This window comes from Talpa occidentalis, unplaced genomic scaffold, assembly GCF_014898055.3.
Source record: "Talpa occidentalis isolate TD23 unplaced genomic scaffold, MPIMG_talOcc4v2.1 talOcc4.3, whole genome shotgun sequence".
NCBI lineage: Eukaryota > Metazoa > Chordata > Mammalia > Eulipotyphla > Talpidae > Talpa > Talpa occidentalis.
The window spans coordinates 130,189,209-130,215,219 of NW_023603184.1; the positions used below are offsets into that span (position 1 = coordinate 130,189,209).

General features: G+C 38.2%; 1 protein-coding gene across 2 annotated transcripts in view; it reads left to right on the forward strand.

Moving 5' to 3' along the window:
- Nucleotides 1-16,233: 16,233 nt before the first annotated feature.
- UNC80 (unc-80 homolog, NALCN channel complex subunit) overlaps nucleotides 16,234-26,011 on the forward strand; it is a 184,253-nt gene continuing 174,475 nt past the window's right edge. For both annotated transcript variants that reach the window (XM_037523962.2, XM_037523964.2), the window contains exons 1-4: nucleotides 16,234-16,424; nucleotides 17,372-17,420; nucleotides 19,883-20,039; nucleotides 20,882-21,183. In XM_037523962.2, coding sequence (XP_037379859.1) covers nucleotides 16,333-16,424; nucleotides 17,372-17,420; nucleotides 19,883-20,039; nucleotides 20,882-21,183 — 600 coding nt within the window. In that variant the 5' untranslated portion in view covers nucleotides 16,234-16,332. The remainder of the gene's footprint in view (nucleotides 16,425-17,371; nucleotides 17,421-19,882; nucleotides 20,040-20,881; nucleotides 21,184-26,011) is intronic.

Sequence of the window (26,011 nt, forward strand, 5' to 3'; positions counted from 1 at the left end):
AGCTGGAGAATGGATGAACTCATGCAGGGTAGGTTCACAAAAGGGAGAAGAGCTAAAAAATTTGAAATGAAGTTGTGCAATTTCTGTATTTAAGGGGCAAAGAGAGAAAAAAAGGAGGTGACCAAAAAAATTTGGGAGATGACACTAAAAGAAAATGTCACGGAAGCGAATGTTGAATAGGGTTAAAATCTGTGGAGTCTGCCAAATGTGAAAAATGAGAAGATGTTGGATTTTAGAATAGATCATTCAGTGATTTTGCAGAACAATGGTGGGTGCTGAACAGGCATGGAGGGCTATTTTTCTTCATTTCACTTACATATGACTTGGGGCAATCTCAGTTATGTAAGTCAGCCTTTGGCAAAGAAATATCTTTTCCTTCTCCCAGAAGGCAATTCGAACTTCAGTATAAATGCTTTCCTCTTGAAGTATCTTTGATGCAGGTCACATAATGTTTGTCAATATTGTCAAGGATGAAAAGGCATCTGTCTGCACCTGATCACTCCGATTGCTATTTTTTAAAGTGCTTTTTCTATTTCCCTGGGTTCATAAGCTCCAGCATTTACTGGCACATGGCTGCTATCTGATATTGTCTTCTAAATGAATACAAACAGATTTATTTGCTTATATAATAAAAAGCATGAATAAGATTTTTCAAAAGAGTAAACAAGTTTTGGTAAGTATATGAAATAGCTCAACAGAATATCAGTGTTTATAAGGAAGTGATTAATGTTTGTTTCATTACTGATTCATTTGTTGGTATTAGATTAAATCTTTAACCAACTCTTCCAGCCACAAAAATGAAGATAATAATGCTTGCTTATGTCCTTGCGATTTAGCCAATTAGATTTGCACAGTGATATGTGAATCTCAGATGAAAATTATTTTTTCTCATTTACACATTATAAAAGTAATACTGATGAGTTGATAAGTTTAAAACATTCTGCCTTCAGGGTCAGACTGGAAAACTACAGTAGTTTAATTTTGGTTACATAATTTATTGTGATTTCTTCTCTAGATAAACTTGACTGCATTGTACAATCTTGCAATCATTTTTACACAATAACCTTTGGATGATATTCTATTTAATCTGATTCCTGTTTTTGTTTTTTTTTCAAAGATTGATTTATTTATGCATACAAGAGCTGGGGTGCAGGCCAGAGCTGCAGGGGGTGAGAGGATTCACTAGAGACAGAGTGGGGAGCAGAACAGGAGGATCTATTGAAATGCACCAATGAGTGGAACAGCAGGCGAGACAGGAGAAGTCTGCTGCATGTGAGTAGCTCCCTGGCTGGCCAGGGATCAAACTCATGCTGCAGAGGCTGTGGATAGCTCCATTGTGCTGGGTCTTAGCCCCTTGTGCCACCACGGAGGCCTCTGATTGCTGTTTTTGCACATACATGTAAGTGATCATGCACCTAGATCTCTGCTATGATGTGTGCATTCTAAAATTAAGCAAGTATTCAATTTTTTTAGTCAATGATAAATGTTTCTGATGACTCCAGAATGAAAAGGGACTAAATTTACAAACTAATTCTTAGAGATGATTTGTAGTTCTTCCTAGATACATTGCCAGTGTTTTCATTCCTGATCCCAGAGGGATGGTCCTTGATTAGAGTAGCACAGTCACAGCAACAGTACTTACTGCAAAACAAGAAAAAATTTTAAAAATGGGGCAGCTAGCCATATTTCATAAAAAGAAATTTCACCAATAATTAAAAAAAATCCCAAATATTAGAGTACAAAAGAGTGGTTTCCATTCTTTTTAGAACATGGATTAGATGTAGAAAATCAATTAGAATTCTTCTTCCTAAAATTCAAATCCACATCCAATGTCATTCCCTTTTTATAAGCAAAATTTCTCACTAATCTTCTCTAGGGAGACTTCAAAGTTTTACTGAATCAACTTCATACATTTGAGAGGAATATCTTAGCTGTGAGATCAGCGAAAGAAGCGAATACTGAAAGAAGACACTTTAGGGCCTCCCTGGTGGTGCAGCGGTTGAGCGCTGGATTGCGAAGCTGCCCTCAGACTCTGCAGCGCTGGTTTGATCCCCAGTTCCCACATGGCGCATAGACCTCTCCTGCCGCCCGTTGTTTCCCTTAGCAGTGTACTTTGTCAGTCTGCCTGTTCTCTTCTCTGCTCTGGCTCTGGTGGATTCTCTCACCCTCCCGTGCTTCTGACTGTAGCCAGTGCTTGTATAAATAAATAAAATAAATCTTAAAAAAAAGAAGACAGTAGTTTATTTTTTTAAAAATATGCTAGAAAATGGAGATTAGAGTTAACAAATGTGGCACAGCGCAAATCATGGAACAAGATTAAAACCTCTTTGTTGTTTCAAAGATGTTTCAATCAGAGAGTGCCACTAGTCTCTAAGACACCTGAAACAGTTTTCTTATATTCGAGTCAATGGCTAGCTCAGTCATTTCTGGTATCCTAACCACACACCTACAAGAGGAAACTGGAGTGACCATTCCTTGATTGGTGTTATTTTTCTAAGCCACTATGGTGTAGTTCTAACACTATCAGAAAGGAAATTTCTCAAATAATCAAATAATAATAATTTTAAAAAGTGAATAATTTTCTTGCCAACTATGATTTTTTAAAGATTTATTTATTTATGCATACAAGAACTGGAGTACAGGCCAGAGGTGTGGGGGGTGAGTGGACTCACCAGAGACAGAGTGGGGAGCAGAACAGGCAGATCTACTGAAATACACTGCTGAGGGGAGCAGCAGGCGAGTCAGGAGATGTCTGCTGTGCCATGTGGGTGGCTCCCTGGCCGGGGATCGAACTTGTGCTGCAGAGGTTGCGGATAGCTTCATAGTGCTGTGTTTAACCCTTTGTGCCACCAGGGAGGTCCCTACTAGGATTTTTCAATAGACAAGTGTCATTCTTAGGCAGGTTGGGTAATATCTCTATGTGAAGTTTGTCTATAATGGGGGCACTATATAAAAATTTTACAACAAGGGCTCAGAGAATCATTGCTGGTATGTGATTAGTCAGTCTTTTAGCATCATTTTCCTTGAAAAAGAATAACTAAAGATCTCTAAAATAAATTAAGAATTATAAACTAATGGAAACCCATCTTAAGCACAATTCAATTGCATAGCAGTTGGTTAGTATTTTCAGCAATCCACATGCAAACACATGATGGCAAATTATGGTTCTCATTGCTTATTACATTTTTAAGGAAATTAGCTTTACAAATATGTCTTATATGCTTAGATAAATTGCTTCGTTTAACCGCAGTAACTATGAGGTAACTATCATTATGTTCATTTTAGTTTAAAGAGACAGGAACTCATAAGGCTAAATAACTTGTCCACTGTCAGACAATAAATGGTTGAATAGTGAGTTACATGAATCTCTTTGATTGGAAAACTTGTTTTCCCACTAAACGATACTCTGTCCCAGGCAGAAATCAGCTATTTAATATTACAAGGGCATAATAAATTTTACTGCTTCATTTTTATTAAAATAAAATATTCAACTGTACTAGAAGGGCATAATAAAATTTGCTGCTTCATTTTTATTAAAATAAAACATTCAATTGGACCCTGAAATGAAACTTGTGTCGTAGAAAGAAATAGAGTTTTCTAACCCTGGCCTTCCTGTCTATTGGTCATGTATTTTTGAGAAGCTTATTTAATTTTCTGTATTTATAAAATGGAAATACTTCTAAATATAAAAAAAAAGTTTAAATTTTAAGTGAGTGAATATCTTACAGGATTGTTGGAATTTTAAATAAAATAATTTGTGAGGTTGTCCAATAAAGAATTTGATAGTCAACACATTTTCTGCTGTTTGACTTTTTATATTTTAAAAATCATATTTAATGAAATATCACAGCATGATTGTAATGAAGAACATAATTTATATGTTCTTGCATACTATGCTATTCTCCCTTAAACATATGAGAATCTTTCAATTTAATAAATGTAGGCCTGCATTACTCTTTTTAATGATTTTATTGCATTCCATTTAGTAAATATACTATAACTTAGCTAATTCCTTGTGTTTCCACACTTGGTCTGTTTGCAAATTTCGACTATTATAAATGATTCTGCTGCCCTCATCTCTGTATACATATCTAACAATTTCCTTGGCAAAACTTTCTAGAAATGGAATTGTTGTGTCAAAGGGTATTCAGATTTATAAATACTTTTAATATATGTAACCAAATTTCCCCAGGAAGAATATGCTACTTTATATTTCCAAATAAAGAGAGACATTTTTCCCACCTCATTTTAAAAAGTCTTTGCTGGGCCTCCCTGGTGGCACAGGAGTTAAAGACACAGTGCTATCAAGCTATCAGCAGCCACTGCAACATGAGTTCAATCCCCAGCTAGGGAGCTAACCCACATGGCACAGCAGACCTCTCCTGTCTCGCCCACTGCTCCCCTCAGCAGTGTATTTCAGCCCATCTGCCTGTTCTGCTCCCCACTCTGTCTCTAGTGAATCCTCTCACCCCCCCAACACACACACATGTCTGACCTACACCCCAGTTTTTATATGCATAAATAAATAAATCTTTTAAAAAACAAAATAAAACAAAAATCTTCACCAATTTGTTACACATATTTTGCTTTTTTATTTAAATGTTTGATAACAATTGATGAGACACAATTTTCTTATTAATCTTAAGAAAACATATTAAAGAACAATGAATAATTTAGATCAGGGGTTTGTAAATTTGTTCTATAAAGAACCAGATAGTAAACATTTTAGTTTTTGTAAGTCATACCTCTCTGTATACTCAGCGGTGGTTGGTAATGTGAAAGCAACCACAGACAACATATAAACAAATAAATGTGACTGTATTCCAATACAGCTTTGTTCATGGACACTGAAATTTGAATTTCATGTGATTTTCACATGTCTTCAAGTTTATTATTGTTCTGATTTTTTTCACTTTAAAATATTTTTTAAATATTTCAAATATTTTAAAACTATTTAAATAATAGTTTTAAGAAACTATTATTAGCCCACACAGGCAGAGGACTGACTTAGCCAGAGCAGTGATTTACAGACCCTGATTCAGATAACTGTAATGTGATTTAATGTAGCTTATACTTCCTGATTTTTATCTAATGAAGGCAAAGAGAGGAAACAGCACAGATAAAAGGACCAACCAATGGAAGAAGCTGGTGCCCTGTAGTCTTAAGAGTAGGATGCTTCCACATCCAAAATAGTTTCAAATCCTGCTTTATAATTTACTACAGTGTGACATAAGCAATTTAGCCACTCTGAATCTCAGCTTTTCCTCACTTATAATGAAGTTGGACTTGTCCATATGGTGCCATTAATTTATGTGAAAGCATTATGTGAAAGCAAATAATGGCCACTATTCTTCTATGTTCTGGAAAATTCACACATGAGGTATTACATTAATAGATTAGATGCATGAGTTAAAATGAACAGTCAAGCTATATTATCATTAGCAGCTACCTTGCCTTGACGGCCTTATAGTTGTAATTAACTTGACACTCTGGAGTGGAATTATTTCCTTGCATTTGCCTGGTACTTTTAGATTTACTAAGCATTTTCAAAACTTTGCTTATTTAATATATAAAATAATCCTGTGGGGTATATTTTATAGAGAAAACATTTTATGGAGAAAACCCTGATAAGAGGTAATTTACCAAGATTATACAGAATTGAACCAGTTAATGGAAAGGCTGTAAGCTGAACAAAGACAAGTCTTCTAATCACAACTTCAGGCTTCTTTTTTCTCCACCCAGATGAATCCTCTCATTTTTGAAAAAGCTATGCAGTTGTCTTTTCTCCCTTATCCTGGAGCTGTCACTCATCACTGGACTCACAGAGGATGAAAGTAAGTCTGTCTCCACGCCCGCCTAGTCTGCTGTCATACTCATGGTCCCAACATGTCTTCTCTCCCAACTCTGTGATTATCACAGTCTATCAAACCGCTGAGGACACTGGGAGTCAAAGGCAGCTAAACTCTAGGCAAAGTGACAGCGAGGAGGAGCCTGCAGAGCTTAGCTGAGTTATTGTGACACCACCAAGGTGGCTCTAACCTGAACAGCTACTGTGGCCTTATCACCCTCTTGCCCCATGCCTGACTCCAGAGCAGTGAAGCTTAAGCACAACTTATGTGCCTGTGAGAGTTCTGTCCTTACACTCTCCCCCATTTATTTAAACAAATCTGAACAGAACTGTTTCTTCCCACCAAATAAGCACAAAATAACACATAACGGTCGATTCCTTCCTACAATATGTTAAGACCTATATAGATCCAAGGAGGTAGGGGAGAGATATAAAAACAATTAAATATAACCTTACATATGTTTTTACAAATAACAAAAAAGAAAACTGGCATATAAAAGTTGAAATATTAAAAGCTACATATCTATGTAATATTGGGCACATTTAATGAGCTGGTTTTTGAATTTTTTCTCATGGAAGTGAATGAAAATCATTATGAACCATCAAATTATTTTGAATGAGGACAATTCATGATCAAATGTTGATCAAGGCATGAAGGTAGAAATTAATAGATGGTATTTCCTTTTATGGCATTTGTTTCTGCTTTTCATAGAGAGAAAACTCTAATTTCTTGGCTCATCCTTTTTGTACAGCAGTTGGAGTTATTTACTTCTATGTTTCACTCGTACGTGTGTCATTTTTTCTACATTAAAATGGTAAATTCTAGATAAGTGTCATCTTATACTTTTAACATATTTAGTTTTCCCTTGGTCTAAGCTACTTACCTGCTTTTTCTACTGTACACGTGACTTGACTTAATTGGATTAGAGCACAGCAGCTAGCTCTTCATCCAGTTTCCGTGTTTCAGTCACCTGCAAAGACTTCTAAAAAATAACCTCAAGTTTGCCTCTTCCTGAGGATTCTAATTTAATTCATCAGGCATGGAACTCAGGTATGAACATATTTTATATTTCTCTGGTAAGATTCTAATCACTAATAGAGAGAACCATTTATTTCAAGAAATCTACCAATGTCTTCTAGAATCCAATTAGTCAGCAATAGGCATGATAAATGTGTAGTTTATTTCTTAATAAGATAAGAGAATATTGATCCAGATGCACCACACTTTGGATCACGAAATGGGAGAGGATATGATCCTTGACATGTCTATAACTCAGAAGTACAGTCTGAAATGGACATTTCATGATGGCGGGGGGCGGGGGGGCTTGGAAAACTTGTATGATCTCAGCCCCATGGCTAAGAATTCTTGTGCAGAAAATAAAGAAAAATTAAAATATCCTATCAATGGTTATTTCTTGCCTGTTGAAAAGAGAAAACTATGAGCTGTCAGAGTTTGATGGCCTTTTAAATCAAGTTGCAATGCTTCTATAGCTCAAATTCCTCTCTGGGAAACAAGTGCTGATAGGGTCAGACTGTTGGATCTCTGGAAAGAGACTCCCAGATGCAGTGTGGGATAAAAAATATTTATATTCACTGTGGAGCAGAGAATGCATTCTCTTCTGGGGGCATATCAGGTTCTGGGGTTTCTGCTGTTGTCACATGACTGAACCGTGAACAGAAGCTGTCACCTTGGGAGAGGGCATGGAGACCAGAAACCAGGGCAATGAGGAGTAAAAGAGATAGCAGAAGGGAGGAAGTGCTGTAGCTATTTCTCCCTAACTGTTTCCCAAGGAAACAGTACTCTTCTCACACCAGTGCTTATTATTACATATTGCAGAGCTCATGAATTAAAGAATTTCTGGAATTTCAACTGGTTACACACAAACAAATCTTTCAATAATAAGAAAATGTCAGTAGAATTCTTAATTGTGGATATTACATTTCCACATTTTATTATTTTATTTTTTAAAATGTATTATTATTTATTTATGCTTACAAGAACTGGGGTACAGGCCAGAGGTGCAGATGGTAAGATTCACCAGAGAGTGGGGAACTGACAGGAAGATCGACTGAAATACACTGCTGAGGGGAGCAGCGGGTGAGACAGGAGAGGTCTGCTGTGCCGTGTGGGTAGCTCCCTGGCCAGAGATCAAACTCATGTTGCAGTGGCTGTGGATGCCTTGATAGTGGGGTGTCTTTAATTCTTGTGCCACCAGGGAGGGACACATTTCTACATTTTAAATACACTTTCTAAATAACTTTAGATACACTTTCCAGCATAAACAATTTTATTTTTTTCTAAATTGACCCCAGTATGTAAATGATTTTTACTCTAGGAAACCATAAATCTCATCATTCTTTTAACAGTGGTAGTATAAAGGATAGATATAGATATAGACATAGATATTACACTTAAAAGTGAAAAGAGATTTGAAGGATAATTTTCTAAAGGGCTGTTCAGCATTTCCACTTTAATAAAACAAAGCTTTCTTCATTGCAGCATGATACAATGTGGAAACTTCCACTTCATCATTGATAATTTGACAAATAGTATGCATTACAGCAAAGCTGACAACTTCATACCATTGTAGGTGAAAACAAATACTTGGTGACTCAGCAAATATGATTCCTGGGTCATGAAGTTTTCATCTTCTTGAAACAGAAAGCATGTGATATTTCCTAAAACTAGGTACAAAAGCAACAAAAATAAACAAACAAAAATAGGCTTTAAGATACTGAAATTTACCTGAAGTACAATAAAAAATATCTTCATTTTTTTATGTTTTTAAATCTATAAGGAGAAGGTTTTGTACTTCTGAAACAGAAGTCTGAGATTATTGAATCCAAGGGCTAGCATGAATTCATTTGGTGAAGCCATGGAAAGTTAAGGTATAACAGAGATCTGATCTCTAGGATCTGGCCATTTGTTTGTTTTGATTTCTAATTGATGTCAGTAACTGCTTCCACCCCTACCCACCATGGGCATGAGGGGGTGATTGTCACTTTACCCCATGCTTTGGGATGTGCAATAAACCCTAAGAACATGCCAAGTGGAAAAGAAACAAGTATAATGTTATAAATATCTTTTCCACAATATGGCAAGATTTATCACCACCAAGAATTATCAGAACTGTTGTTCACCCATCGCCCTCAGTGTCACCCCATGAAGGGGCATCGTGGACAAAATGGAAAAGAAAGCAAAGCTGCAGAACAGATCATTAGAAAGGTGAAAAGCTATGTCATCGTATCAAAAAAGTAATACGAATGGAAGAGTAGAGCGGGCACTGTCCCAAGTGCTTTCCCTTGATGGTGGTTATTAGAAATAACTCCATGAGTTCTTTGACCCTCCTACCATCAAGAGGTGGGATATAGGTTGCTTCCTCTTGACTTGAGAAACCTTAGTGACTTACTTCTAACCAATACACTGCAACAAGTGTTGCTACTTAGCTTTTGAACCTAAATCAGAAAAGTCTATGCAAATTTCACCTGGTTTTCTTGGGATGCTTCCTCTGAGTGAGGCGAGCTGTAAAAAGCCCAATGACCTTGGGATGGACGCTGTGGAGGGGCCATGTTCTCAGGCTCCAGGTGTGCAGCCTGAACTCAGCACCCTGTTGTCCTGCAGCGTCAACAATCTGCTAGCCCCGTGAGAGAGCCATCCTAGGCACAGGGGCCATCATGTCTTCAAATAACTACAGTCCTGACCCCACATAACTGTGACTGTGTGAGACTCTAAATGAGAAAGCCCATTCTGAGTCCTCCCAAGTTCCTGATTTACACAGCACGAACACAATGAATTGGTTGTTTTATGCATTATGTTCTGGGCTAATCATTTGGTAGGCAAAAGTTATAACCAGAAAGTATATTCAATCATTTAATACTCACTATATTGCAAAATAGCTATTCTTGTTATTCTCATTTTTTTTTTTCAAATGAAGATACTGACTTAGAGAGATGTTAAGCTGAGTTCTCTATGTTACGTGACTTGTGAGCAGCAATGCTCATATTTCAAGCCAGAGAGTCAGATTCCAGGCTCCTTGCTCTTAGAGATCTTGAAATGGGAATTACTGTGTCTGTGCTGCCTGTGTGCTATTTCAAATCCTCTTGACCTCGCCTGTCTCTGGAGCCTGTGACCACTTGTTCCAGTTTCAGTCACTTCTTCAGAGACCAGTACTGTGTGAACCCAGGAATTTCTATTGATAGTGAGACCATCTCTTAGTTCCCACATATATACTCAAGGAGGAACTAACACTCCAAAGAGAAAACCCAATCTCCAGATAAATTCTCCCTTCCTTCTGTGTACACACTCTCTGAGAGCAGTTATTCTGAGAAGCAAGTTCCCAGGGGACATTTCTAAATTAAGCAAACAATTTCAATTTTTTATTGATTTACAATACTGTGTAAGTTTCAGGAGTATAGATTCACAACCCAATACATGAACATACCACATCATACCCACCACCACACCCGTACTATTCACCACCATCAAATTGAGCCCCTTTACCAGTTTTTTTTAAAGATTTATTTATTTATGCATATAAGAACTGGGGTACAGGTCAGAAGTGCAGGGGGAGGGAGGGTGAGAGGATTCACCAGAGACGGAGTTGGGGGAGCAGAAAAGGCAGACTGACTGAAATACACCTGCTGAGTGGAGCAGCAGGTAAGACAGGAGAGGTCTGCTGAGCCATGTGGGTAACTCCTTGGACAGTTGGGCATCGAACTCGTGCTTCAGTGGCTGCAGATAGCTTCATTAGTGCTGCATTTAGCCCCCTGCACCACCAGGGAGGCCCCCCTCTACCAGTTCTTCCATGCCCCTTCCCTTTTCCCTTAGTCTAAGTGTTGTTTCTATTGTTTTGTGTTAGCTCCTTTGCTTTGTTTCTGTACCGTTAATATAAGAAGTAACACAGCAGCCATTGTTTCAAACACTGCCTTTTGGGAAATTCAGTCCAAGATAATATCCAAACATTTTTTTGAGTTATTATGCCCATATGCACTAAACAGCATAGCATTGATTTACAGGTTTTAAACTTTCAAAATAAGTGGTATTATATCATTAGATCATTCTGTAAGTTGTTTTGTTCACTCAACACTATGTTTTGGAAATTTTCCCATGTTCATACATACAGTTTTTTTTTAAAGATTTATTTTATTTATTTATGCATACAAGAGCTAGGGTGTAGGCCAGAGTTGGGGGCAGTGAGAGTATTCACCAGAGACAGAGTGGGAAACAGAATAGGCAGGTTTACTGAAGTACACTGCTGAGGAGAGCAGGGGGTGAGACAGGAGTGGTCTGCTGTGCCATGTGGGTAGCTCCCTGGCCGGGGATGGAACTCTTGCTGCAGTGTCTGCACATAGTTTCTTAGTGTTGAGACTTAACCCCTTGTATCACCAGGGAGGCCTGATATATGCAGTTCTATACCACTGCGTGAATGTGTCATAAATAATTTATTCCCCTGTATACGGCTATGCATAAGATGCTTAGAATTCACTAAAATGGTGATGTGATGAGTAATTTTTGTTCTTTTTGTGCAGATATATGATAAATCCTCCATTATCTGCTTAAGATTTGTTGGATTGAAATACATATTTCAACTTTATTCAATATTGCCCAATTAATCTCCAAAATGTTCCTTTAAATTAAATCATCATTGGTAGTCTTTCATATTCTTTACAAAAATTAGTATTATGAGACTTTTTTTAAGTCTTTATTTTTAGAGCAATTTTAGATTTACAGAGAAATTGAGAGAAAGATTCCCCATTTACCTCCTACAAGAAATAAACATAATATTCAGAGAATGATGAATTTTGTGAAGTAAAATGCAAGAGAATATAATAGAATGTTTCTGGAACAAGATAGGGGGGACTATTTCTGGCAGGTTAAGAAACAGTTCTGGAAGAAGAGGTTATATTTGGACTGAGACCGGAATGGTGAAAAGGTGCTAGCTCTGTGAAGCAGTAAAGGAGGAAAGACCAGCAACACACGGTCTTTGAAGCGCCAGTGTTTCTAGAGCAAAAGAGAATGAAAAGAGTTATATGAAATAGATGAGACCTTGGGGAACCTTGCAACCAGAGTAACGAGTATTGACGAGTATAGGCTGTGGGCTTTGGAGTTTTGTTCTGCCCACGGATAGACCCCGGGATGCCTTTGAGAGATCTGCTAAGACGCCAAAGATGCAAGGGTTACGTGAACTCCAGCATCATGGGAGCAATGTGAAAGTAGATTTAGCCTCTCCCCTCAGACACACACCAAAGGTATAACATCAATGCCGTCATCGTGCAATTCCAACTGGTAGACACGTGACAGCAGTAATCACACTTTATCTTCAAATTCTAATGGGTTGCCATAGCGTAATGGTGAACTCCTGCCAAAGCCTGTTTTTATTAATTACTTTGAGTGTTTATATTACTACTAGCTTTCATGTACTTATACAGCATCCTAGATTCTGCTTACTGAAGTAATGTTTTTTCAAGATTGATTTATTTATGCATACAAGAACGGGGGTACAGGCCAGAGGTACAGGGGATGAGAGGATTCACCAGAGACAGAGTGGGGAACAGAACAGGCAGACAGACTGAAATACACTGCTGAGGGGAGCAGCTGGAGAGGCAGGAAAGTTCTACTGCGCCATGTGCTTAGGAGCTCCCAGGCCTGCCAGGGATCGAACTTGTGCTGCAGAAGCTACAGATAGTTTCACAGTGCTGTGCTCAACCCCTTGCGCTACCAGGGAGGCCCCTGAAATAATGTTTTTTATCCAAAATTCCAGCCACAGTGTTCCTCTGCTGAGCCTGTCTGCCAAGGATGTTTATTTATATACTCATCTGGTAACTCAGCATGTGGCCGCTATCAAAATTCACCCTCCCTTTCAAATAAGAGAATAACCTTCAAGACTGACATACAGTTAGCTACATATCTCTGGATCTACTTACATTTCCTTTCACAGGTTCTTTAGTACCCAGTGGCCAGTTTCATCTTCTGCCCAAGGCCACTTCTTCACTGGGCACCCTCTTTGGGAAAACTTCACATGCAATCTAGTGTCTTGCATGGTGAGATGAAAATATCATGCAGAAATTATAAGGAATTGGTTCCTTAACTGAGGGTATAATTGACCAAAATGACTCAGTTCTTAGATTTCCGCCAACAATGTTCAACTGAATTTAAAAAAAATACATATGAAAGAAGGCGGTGTAGATGAAAGCATTCAGGAAAAACAAAAAAAATTGGAAGTTTTCAATGAGTGTATGAGAAGTAAACCATCATCAGTAATTTTGATTCACCGCTCAAATGTTATTTTGAAAACTGATCTTGATAGTGCTTATTATAGATCTTCCACCCCCAGATGACTCATTACCTTAAGGGCATCTGGGAATGGAAAGGACCATTAAATCTTCTTAATATTTTACCATCAATAGAATACTTCTTCCATATGTCCTTGAGCAGCTCCCATTTACCTGACTCATAAAACTTCTTCCAAACTCTCACAACTACACAATACTCACTATGACATAGAAAGTTGGATCAGAACTTTGACAGCAAACTTCAGTTTCTTTCATCAGTTACTGTGTAATCTCAGGCAGGTTATATAACCTTTCTGTGCCTTGGTTTTCTCTTCTTAACATCTTGATAGCAGAGTTTTTTTGGCTCCATCGATTGATATACATTAAAAAGACTGATATAAAACAAGTATTCAATATTCTTATCTTCTGTCAATAATTTTCTGATAAGTGTCAGTCTTTCCCTCATCAAATATAATTCCGAAAAAAATGCTTTTACTGATTACCTGTAATTCTTCCTCTTTTCTTGCTAACTTAAATTCGACTTCTTTTTTATCTCCCGTCCTAGAAATTATAACCTTGCCAAAGAATGATTAAATCAGCTATGTATCAGATATAGTTTCCTCCAGAACATTGTTAATTAATTATTCCCTTAACTATTCTCAACACTCCCTCTTCTTTGACTCCATATTCTAGACCACAAATATGTCCAAGTCTCTTATTTTTTAAAAATCTTTAGCAGATATTTTGGCAGTTTCTTACAAAGCTAATAACAATCTTAAAATACAGTCTAGCAATTGTATTCCTAAGTATTTAATCAAGTTAGTTGAAAACTTATATCCATATAAAACCTGCACCCAAAGTGTTTGTGGCATCTTTATAATTGCCAAAAACTGAAAGCAACATAGATTCTTCCACATATTAATGGATAAACAAACTGTGGTATAGCCACATAATGGAATATTACTCAGTAAGGAAAGAAATTAGTTATTAAATTACAAAATGACATGGAGGAAACTTAAATGCATATTGCTAAGTAAAGAAGTCAGTCCGAAAAGACAATATACTATGTAATTCCAACTGCACGGAATTGCTCAGCTTATCCTCCAAGGAGGTTTATTTATATACTCATCTGATAACTCAGCATGTGGCTGCTGTCAAAATTCACCTTCCCTCTCAAATAAGAGAATAACCTTCAAGGCTGACATACAGTTAGCTACATATCTCTGGATCTTTTTACATTTCCTAGTGCCTGGTAGCCAGTTAAATTACAGATATAGTGAAAAGATTACTGGTTCCCAGAGATGAATAGGTGGAGCACAGAGGATTTTAAGGGAAGAAATGTTCTGTATGATATCATAATGATGAATACATGACATTATTTGTCATATTCTATGCAACTGTCATATTTATGCAACACAAAAAGTAAAATACAAATTTAGTTAATAATAATATAATAATATTGGTTCATTAATAACAAAAAATCTACCTCAACAAAACAAGTTGTAAATAGGGAAACTGGGAGTTGAAAGAGAGAAAGTGTGAGTACTCTCTGCATGTTCTGTTTAATTTTTCTTTTCTATACACCTAAAATTGCTCTAAGAATTAAAGCCTACTAATATTTTTTAAACATTAAACTTCATATAAATCATTTCACAGTGACATCTAGATTAGTTTTTGTTTGAATAATTGAGAGGTGTGTATTTACACACACCTAGGATGGTCTTGAGACCATCTTAAAATTCTACTTACCCCACTAGCCTTCTCTATGCTGTCATTTCTCAATAGCATTCTCTATGGAAACAGATGAATTTTATGAACCACAAAATCCATCTATCCTACTTAGTTAACTCTTCTGAATTCCATACCCATATTTCTAGTTGACTCTTCATGATATACTTTGGAATTTCCAATGAAATTCAAGTAAAATTCATTAATGCTCTCATATATATGCACATGAATTAAGAATATTGTTCTCCCTATGAACTTTTTCTGTCTTTGAATAAGATCATCACTTACTCAGTTGCTCAAAACCAAAGACTTCCAGCTTTGGTTGATCTTTGTTGCAGGTTTGGTATAGATCAGAGACCCTCTTAAATTCTTTATAAGTATTAATATTTAACTCTCCCTACTTTTTAGGTGGAAGGTACTATTATTTGGAAACACTGGTGAAGAACCCCTCTCAGGCTATTGTATTAATGAACAAAGTAGGGCTAGGGACAAAGCTGTCTCACCTCTTAACCATGTACTCTTTTTAAATTTTATTTTATATATTTTTACATCATTTTTGCACAAAATCACCCAAGGGTATTGTAATAAAGGGACTACAATAAACCATGTCTCCTCTCAGCATGATTCAAATGTCCGTTCTCAAGTTGTAATTACCAGATACAACTGGCTAATTGGGGAACATTTCAACTTTGACAAAAACAAAATCCCAAAAAACACCCCCAAACCAAAAAACAAAACCCAAGGTTAATTCCTTGCGTTTAGCATTTAAAAATAAATTCCCACCTCAGAGAACTTTCAAGCTCTCTCTGTCTTCCTGAGCTTGCTCCCTTCCTAGTTTACACTTTTAATAATTTTCATGTGTTCCTTCTGCTAAACCCCGAGGGTGGACTCCTGACCTCCTTGCTAGAGGTGCGAATGATGCCAGGTTAGTGACTGCTCTGCGGTTACCCAAAGCTCCTCCTCCCCAGACCGTGACAGTTCGAGGTTGGGAAGCAGGACGCGGGACACTCCTGGGGTGCAGCTCCTAGGGGAGGAAGCTGAATCCTGGGTCTGGAGAGGCCACGAAGGGAGCCTACTTGCGATGTGAAGAGTGGACCCCTTCGGCTACCCCACTGCTGCTCAACCTGCCCCCTACTCCTGCCTCCCGCCCGGCCGGCCCGCGCGGGCCGCTGTCCACAGTGGGAGGTGCTGAAAGCAAAGAGAGGGCGCGGGGGCGGCGAGGCGGACAGCTCCTCCGAGCGCCCCCCTCCTCGCTCCGCCGCTCCTCCAGCCCTCCCCTCCTCCCGCAGCCATGTTCCACCAGCCAGGAGGGGAGGGGGAAGGGAAGTGGGAAGGGGAATCGAGGCGGAGAGAGCCGGCTTTGCCTTGGGGAAGGAGGTGATGAGAGTTGGGGAGAGCAGCGGGAGGAGGAAGAAGAAGAGGAGGAGGTGGCTAGCAAGGAGCCGGCGCTGGGTCCTGCAGTAGGACTCCCAGGAACCACCATCATGGTGAAGAGGAAGAGCTCCGAGGGCCAGGAGCAGGACAGCGGCCGCGGCATCCCCCTGCCCATCCAGACCTTCCTTTGGCGGCAAACCAGGTGAGGGGCGCAGAGGACGCGCCACGGGCTGCCCTGGGCTGGGGGCGCTCCTGGGGCCGCCGGGGGTCACCACCGCCGCCACTGCCCCTGCTGCTGAGGCCGCGCCACAGCCTGCAGCTCCCTCTCTGGGGCTGGAAAGAAAACCCTCTGCACCGGCTTAAAAACACGCATTTAAAAAATATTTGAGTGAAGTTTGACGACAAGCAGATTGGCAGTTGTCGAAAAGATATATGCATTATTTAGGGGTGGGAGGGCAGAGCGCCTAGGAGAGGGGGCGGGGAACTAAGGGGAAAAATTATGACTGGTTGTGCTCCAGCGTCCAATTCTCCCTCCATCTCCTGCTGTAATTTCAGCTTAGTGACCTGTTGTTTTTCCAGCTTCGGTTTGGCAAATATCTGCTATGCCCACTTGTTAACCATTTTTGCTCAGATTCAGCCAGTAAAATCTTCTTGGTTAAAGCCACTGGGGAGAAATATTTTTATAAGGATTTTTTTTTTCCATGAAAGGGCCTGAAACCTATTCCAATAAACAGAAAACAAGGTTTAATTTATTGTTATCACCATCATCATAATCATCATTGATGTGATTTTAGTGTTTTATCAGCTAATGAATTCTGGAAATCATATCCATAAGCTATGTTCATTTTTCAGTTTTTAATATGACTGAACACATAAGTATTGCACCACTTCTGGCCATTGGCGATTTCGAATCTGGTTAAATAAAAGTCTTCAGAATAAGAGTGGATGCAGGAAACATTTTTTATATATGTAATTACACATGTAAAAGCAAATGTCATCAGCTGTTGAACACCTGCTAATTAACAAGCTATAGGGGGCATGAAATTTGAGTTTTATAGCACCATGTCTTATTCATTGAAAAATGTCATAAGAATGGTCTAATAATAATTTCACTTTTGATTATAACACATATCTCTTTTAATTTTTTAGTGCATTTTTGAGGCCTAAACTGGGAAAACAATATGAAGCCTCTTGTGTGGTATGTGATACTCGCCATTTAATGATTATTTCCATACTGTGTGTAGTAATTTGAAACCAAAGAAAGACATTAAATTATACTGACTATATGTACTAAATCATTTGGGAAATACAATTAAGCAACTACTGTGTGTCACGCATAATTCTGGATGATGGAACAAGTCAATAATTTATACATACAAATACACACACACACACACATACACACACAGATATACCAGAAGTTGGGAGGGGTATTAGAGCAGTAAAAGAAAGGATATTGAAATAACAGTGACCCAGCTACCTGGTAGAGGGCCTTACAAGGCAAGTATAGTCAAATATTTAATCAACAAAATCAAGACTGTCATATAGTGGAAGTTCATAAGATGGATGCCTATGAAATCCTCAAAGTAATATACATTCTGAAGTTTCTGTCTTGCATTTTTTTGTGCAAGCCTGAAAATGGTTGATATAAAATAATTATGAAAATAATGCTATTAATATTTATGTAAAATAGAGTGTATTTGTCTTAAAATTCTAATGGAATGCTATAGCTCTACAAATTCTAGTTGAAAACAAAGTGCATGAAATTATTAAGCAAAATTGAAATTGACTTTTCAGACTCCATTAAAATCTGGAACTTACATAAAGGTCTTCACATTGCATATGTTAAAATGTAAAAGTGGAAGCCTACTCATTTTTCCATTGCCATAAATATCTGCAAGTGAATATTTAGATGACCTACTACTAAGGAGTTTTGGGAGGTGTTACTATGTGGACTATATAGACTATGATGAAATCAACCCGATAGTTGAACATACACACACAAACACACACACACATTCTCTCTCTCTCTCTCTTTTTCTCTCAATCCATATGGGAATTTGTTTTGATATATCTTCTATTCTTTAAAGTTTCTGAGAGATATTTTAAAAATAATTCTTTCTTGAGGACTTTTTGATAGAATTTGTTGTGCTTATCTTATTAGAGCAATTTAATACTTGAAATCTATGACCCTTCTGTAACAGTGAGTACAGTTATGTTAGCTAAAATTATGACTTTTCTCTGTTCTTAGCAAAGATATGGCTGACATTTTCAATGTCATCAAATAATATCAAAAAAACCAAGTACATTCATAAATAGAAAAATAGAAAGAAGATAGGTAGGTAGGTAGATATATAGATAGAAATTGAAATATAGAAAATAATTTCCAGGGTTAAAATTGATTTAAAAAAAAGTCATTATTAATACTGAAAAAGAAAAATTCAATTGATTATCCAGAACTCCCTAAAATTATAAAATTTATACCTCATCCTCTAACGTGTATTCATCAAGATTGTAAATTCTTTACAGTCTTTTATGTCTAACATGCTCACCCTCTACTTACTGAATACTTAGCTACCTGAGTGCTAAAGAATTTCAGTGTATTTGGATCTGCCTACATTTAGTTTCTTTAAAAACCAAAAAATGAAAGTCTGCATCTCTGATTATATTACTTACCAAAATCTTAGCATGCTTTTCATGATGGAGGTGAATTTCATGTTTTCCTTTTTAGAGTTAGAAAGTAAATAGGTATATTTGGAGACTCTATATTAAGCCAAATCTTTTTCTCAGGTATCCTAAAAATTCCAGTAATACAGCTTGGACACTTGAGCACTTGGATGCAAGTCTTCATGCCAGATTACCCTTACATGGTATTCTTGACTATTTGAGCATCAAGATGCAATCAGATCCTGATCATACAAGTCAAACATTTATTAAATATTTGGTAGCTATGCTTTTGCCAGAGAGATTGAAAGAGACAGAGACAGAGAGAGAACTGACTAGGTTAAATTTGTCCTGGGATGCTTTACTCTCTGAAATTACCTTTGGTCAAGATTTAATAAATCAGCAAAGCAAAAATGGCTTATTCTCTTTTTCTCTCCCTTCTTATCCTTTTTTTTTTTTTTTTAAATTTAAGAGCTATATTAAGTATCTTTACAATTGTAGGCACTGGGTAAGGAATATCCTATATGAGATCATTGCTGTAGACATGGAATGAATTGGGGATGCCAAAGTATTTTTCTGTTTTAGTATTTGTTGAATATTGACAGAAATTCTATCGCTTATGACACTTTCACAAAAGATATTTCACTTTGTTCTGCAATTGTGATAGTCCCTCTGGGTGTCTCATTAGAATTTTATAAAACTTTCCATCCAAAAGTTTCATAAATTAAATGTTATACTTTTTTGTGAAGAAGCTTATTTTTATTTTGGTTGAAATAAAAATCATTTAATAATTCAAGCTATACACTTTTGCTCAAAAATCTGAAAATGGGCACAAAAATTAGAAATTATCACTGTCAACATTTGCAATGAACTGCAATATGCATATACTCTAAAGAATCTGGGTCAGTGATTTGTATCTTTTAATACTTGGTGTACATTTCTTCACCTCTCAGAATCTCTAATTCCTTAATTTGCATACTTTTTTTGTATCTACAGTCGTTTGAAAGAGTGTTGGTAGAAAACAAACTGCATGGCCTCTCTCCAGCCCTCTCTGAAGCCATCCAGAGCATTTCCAGATGGGAGCTGGTGCAAGCTGCTTTGCCTCATGTCCTCCACTGCACTGCAACCCTGCTTTCAAACAGGAACAAGCTAGGTTGGTGCTCCTGCACCATCACTTCTTTATGGCAGACCATTGCCCTGTATGCTACGCTTTCATAATAACAACATGTATTGGGTAATTACTATTTTCCCAGGCCCTGTGCACACATTATCTCATTGAACTCTCATAAAACCCCCTTCACATTGGTTCCACTCTTATCCCCATTCACCATTGAGAGAATTAGCTCTCTTATTTAAAGAGTTTTCATTTTCCAAGTAATATGTGACTATCTCCTCTTTGTAAACATTAAAATATGATAGGGAAGTGAAGTTAAAGACAATCACTCATCCAACTCTGAGGAATTCTCTTCAAAGTAGTCTCCTGTGACCTCCCAACTCCTAAAGCTAGTACTTAGACTGTGTGTATGTGCATGCAAATTTTATTTTTTAGATTATTTTACAGATTGCTTTTCTCACAAGGAGAAATGTACTAGCCCTCTACTCTATGCTGTGTGCATGCTTTTCCACATCTAGTTATTGCCCCTTATTTGGGTCGCTGATTAATTGTTACCGTTTAGAGAGGGGCTTTTGCTGCATAGTCTATACTTCTAGCTACGTGGAAGCGTATGTTGATATCTGACTAAAGAGATGTAGTTTCCCCAAGATATATGTAGTTTCCCCCACTATGGCAATGTGGCCTTCTGCAGAAACTATAGCCAGTTAGAAAGCTCCCAGACAAAGATGAGCCCTTAGAACAATAAGAGTATAGTTGTAAGAGGTATAGAGAAATGCTAGTATCTCTCAGAAAATGCAACCATAGAGCACAGGCAAGTGTTGACATCCACTGTTCTAATCACAGAGTTTGCCTCAAGCTAGCTGTCTGATTTTCCCATGCAGGCCACCAAGATAAACTGGGTGTTGCTGAGACAAAACTCCTTCACACACTGCACTGGATGCTCCTGGAGGCCCCCCAGGACTGCAACAGTGAGCGGTTTGGAGGCACAGACCGAGGGTCCAGCTGGGGTGGCAGCAGCAGTGCCTTCATCCACCAGGTTGAAAACCAGGGTTCTCCAGGGCAGCCATGCCAGAGTAGCTCCAATGATGAAGAAGAGAACAACCGAAGGAAGATCTTCCAGAACTCAATGGCTACTGTGGAGCTCTTTGTGTTTCTGTTTGCTCCTTTGGTACACAGGATCAAGGTAAGCAAAACACTACTGTGAGGGCCAAGGTAGGATAGAGATGTGATGAGGGTTGGCCTCTGATTTCCCTTGTCTTTGTATGATCTTACAGCCACCTAAGACTTAGATACCTTTATTTCTATATTAAACTGATAGACATTATTCGTGCATATAATAACTGGGGTACAGGCCAGAGGTGTGGGGTGGTGAGAGGATTCACCAGAGACAGAGTGGGAAGCAGAACACGTGGAGCTACTGAAATCCACTGCTGAGGGGAGCAGCAGGCAAGACAGGAGAGGTCTTCTGCGCCATGTGAAGACCTGACCGGGGATTGAACTTGTGTTGCAGTTGGTGCAGATAGCTTCATAGTGCTGACACAATTCCTTGCGCCACCAGGGAGGCTGCTCAAAAACATAATCTTGACATATCATTTACCTATTTAAAAATCTTCAGTGAATTTCTTTTTGCTCTACATAATGCCCAACATATTTAACATGGCATATAAGGTCAAGCATGCTGTAGGACTTAAATTCCGGTATCCAATACTCCCAGTTGTAGCTTCAAGGAAGATGTGAACAAGTCAAAGTCTCCAAGTGAGCAAGATGCTTTCCCAATGTAAGAAAAGTACAGGGCCTCCCCAGTGGCGCAGCAGGTTGAGCACCATGCTGTGAAGCTGTCAGCAGCCTCTGCAGCACCAGTTCGATTCCTTGCCGGCCAGGGAGATTCCCACATGACGCGGCAGACCTCTCCTGACTCGCCCGCTGATCCCCTCAGCAGTGTCTTAGGTCTGTCTGCCTGTTCTGTTCCCTGCTCTGTCTCTGTTGAATTTTCTCACCGTCCAGTATCTCTGGCCTGTACCCCAGCTCTTGTATAAATAATTAAATCTTTAAAAAAGAAAAAAAGTACAGTCCCTAGGTCTGGATTTCCAAGCCATGGCACTGTTGGTCTTTGGGGCCATGTGATTCTTTGTTGTAAGGCATTGTCCAGTGAATCGTAGGATGTTAGGAGCATACCTAGATGCCAGTAGTACCTCCTTCCTCTTAGTATTGACAACTACAAATGATTCTAGCTGTTGCCTTGTGTCCTCAGCAGCTGGTGAGGGGAGGAGAATCATCCCTGATTGAGAACCGTTGCCCTAGATCCTTCATGGGTCTGCTGATTATCTAGGCACTGTCCAGCCATCTCTCTCTTCTTAGCTGGACTGTATTCATGTGAACTGCTGTCCTACAGAGCAACTCTAATGGATTTTTTTCCTATTCTTTTTTGCCCTTCAAATCTCCAACCCCAGATAAAGACCAAAATTGAACTTTTCCATCCCTGACTCAAGAGGTACATGCTTTACCTGCCCAGAGATAATCACACTGGGGTTGGAAACCCCAACATTGTAGAAACACAACCTGGATGGTGGTGCAGGAAACCATACCACCATGCAGACACAGCCATTCAACTTTTCAACTTCTGCCAATGAATTCCAACCGCTTGGAGTCTCCCAAAGAGCATAACGTGTTTTTTTCCAGTTTTTTTCTCATATTGATCTTGCCTCCTGGAATGCCCTTTTACCCTACCCTTCTGCCTGGAAGACTCCTACTCATCCTTTACAACTCCATTCAGGATTCGTCCTCATTCTTTGCCTATTTCCATTGTTATTCCAGATATACCCTTATTGTTATTTTTTGTTTATTATTATTATTAATCTTCTTTATTGATTAAATTTTTTTAAATTTATTTATTTTTATAGCTTATTATTATTATCATCATCATCACTATTTCTTTATGTATCGCTCCCATTAGATTCTGAATGGTTTGAGAACAGGAATTTTATCATTGTATCCTGGGTAGCTAAAATACTGTCTGTGCTTTGTAGGTATTTAATTAATAGTATTGAATGAATGAATTCACTAGTAAGCAAATACATCTTACGTAAGTGACTCATCCTTTTGTGAGATAATGTATTGTTTAATGCATATTTTGCAATGTTTTTAATTTATAATTAACTCAAATATTTTATACGAAGTCAAAAATCTGAACATTCTGTCAAATACATTAATTTTAGACCAAATTTAATTTCATCAGTTAAAAATGATAAAAATTTATTTCAAGTAAGGAATCAGCTTGAAATGTGGTGTCAATATTTTCTTGATTTGATCATATTCATTTATCCTTTCAATACGTATTTATTGAATGCCAGCTATGTACTAGGCACTGCTCAGAGTGTTTAGAGAAACAGCAGGGGAAAAAACAAGATTCAAGCACTCAAGAAATTTTTATAAAATCCATATGTGTGAAATAAACAACTCTAAAAAGGAATTTAAAATAATTGTTGTTTGAGTAAATTTCTAAGCTACAGGTAAACCATTTAGAATTGCTTCATGCCATCATGGAAATTGTTTTCAACACAAGCAGGAAGGGCATCTAAAATGTGGGGATGTTGGTTTTACCAAGTTTTTCCACCTTCTTGTTTTTCTCAGAACCTTTTTAGACCCCACAGCTATTTGAATGATAAAGAGTGTCCGCTCCAGATACCAGGTTTCTGGTCATGTGTGCATAGAGGGCATTGGGTGACGCCCTTTTTTTCATTGCTTTGGGACCTGTGTTGGGAATTTTATTCATGCATGAAAGTCAATAGACATTTAGTATACAGAATAAAATTTTAAGACTGTAAATCAAATCTTGTCACCCCTGAAGGGGACTTCGGAAGTGGGCTTTTCATCCCAGGGTTTATGTGTTCAGTCAACTCTAGAGGAATTATAAGGAGATCTTAATTTGACTTCAAGAACATAGGCTAGGGCCTCCCCGGTGGCGCAGCGGTTGAGCGCTGGGTTGCGAGGCTGCCCGCGGCCTCTGCGGCGCCGGTTCGATCCCCGGCTGTTCCCCGGCCACCGGAGGAGGATCCCACATGGTGCGCAGACCTCTCCTGCCACCCGCTGCTCCCCTCAGCAGTGTACTTCAGTCCTTCTGCCTGCTCTGCTCCCCACTGTGGCTCTGGTGAATTCTCTCACCCTCCCGCGCTTCTGACTGTACCCAGTGCATGTATAAACAAAACAAACAAACAAATATAATTAATAAATAAATAAACATGCCTCTATTTAAAAAAAAAAAAAAAAAAAAAAAAAAAAAAAGAACATAGGCTAGATACAGATATGACAAAGAAAACTATATCAAAATAAAATGAAGATCTGTCAGTGAGCACTCACATGCATAGAACAGATGTTAAATGTCAGGGTTTCAGTATGTGAGAGTTTGTTTTCTGTTGCTATCTATGTTCATTGGATTTTCTTTGCTGCTCAGATTACTTATGAGAAACTTAGAAATTATCAAAACCAGAGATATGTGGTGTCCTGCATTTCTGAAAACAAATTTGATGAATGTTGCTTGCTGAATTTAATACCACCTGTAATACATTGTGAACTTCTCCACATCCATTTCAAGTACATTGAGTTACTTTTTTAACTCCATACTTAGTATCTTTAGTTGAATGTCTAACAGATATCTTAAACTTAAAATAGAAAAAATTAGGTTTGTGATATCCCCAAATGTGATCCTCCTACATCTTGCCAATCTACATCAGTGGCAAAGTCAAACTCATTGATACCTATTTTTCTCAAACTCCACTTACAGTCAATTAGTGAATTCTGTAAATTGTATCTTCAAAATGTATCCAGAATCTACCACTATTCATTTTTGCCTCCACTAGCACCTAATCTAATCATCTTTCACCTAGATGACAGTAGCAACTTCCAATATTCTCTTTCCACCCTCAATAGCCTGAGTGAGTTTGTCAAAATTAAAGCCCATCATGCCACTGTTTCTCAAAACCCTCCAGTGGCTTCCTATCTTACTCAACAATTGCTGCAGTCCTTACTGTGGCCTATTAGACCATATCTTACTTGGAACTCAATAATTTCTCCAACTTCATATTTTTTTATTCTTCCACTACTCATGTGACTACAGGCACACAATCTCCTGGTTGTCTCTTGACATATAATTCATACTTAGAATTTCTGCCCTTGCTCATCTTTTTTTCATAGGATGCTTTTTCTGGAAATATCTACATAGCAGATTTTTACTTCATTAATATTCTTATGCCAAAGTCACCCTTACACTAAAGCCTTTTTGGCCACCTTGTCTAAAATATCAACACTTTACCTGACAGATCCCTTTACCTGCTTTATTTCTCATTTGCACTCAGAGAGCAGAAATTTTGCATGCTTGCAGTACTTTTCTTATTTTTTCAAGATTTATTTTATTTATGCATACAAGAACTGAGGTATAGGTCAGAGGTATGAGTAGTGGGGGTGGGTGAGAGGATTCATCAGAGACAGAGCAGGGAGCGGAACAGATTGACTGAAATACACTGCTGAAGGGAGCAGCTGGCGAGACAGGAGAGGTCTGCTGTGCCATGTAGGTTAGCTCCATGATGCAGTGGCTGCTGGTAGCTTCATAGTGCTGAGACTTAACCCCTTTGGCCACTAGGGAGGTCCGGCTTGCTTCACTTAATCCAGAACCTAGAATAGCACCAGGCACATAGTAGGTGATCTATAAATATTTGTACAATGAATTTGACCAAATGCTTTATGTGCATTCCTAATACTTGCACAGAGAATCCTAGAGATTTTCTGTTCATGGCCCCTGTTTGGTGCTAGGATCTTAAGTTATAGCTTATAGAGAGGCTGCTATGCACTAACATACAAATTCATTCAGGGATTTCATCAGCCTCTCCATTTGAAGTTCCCTTTGACACTGAGCTAACTTGATTCACCATTTTCCAAATACTTTTTCTTTTTTTCCAATTTCTTCCTAGCTCTTATCTTTCTAGGTCATTGTTTTTCAACCATGGCTATGCATGAGT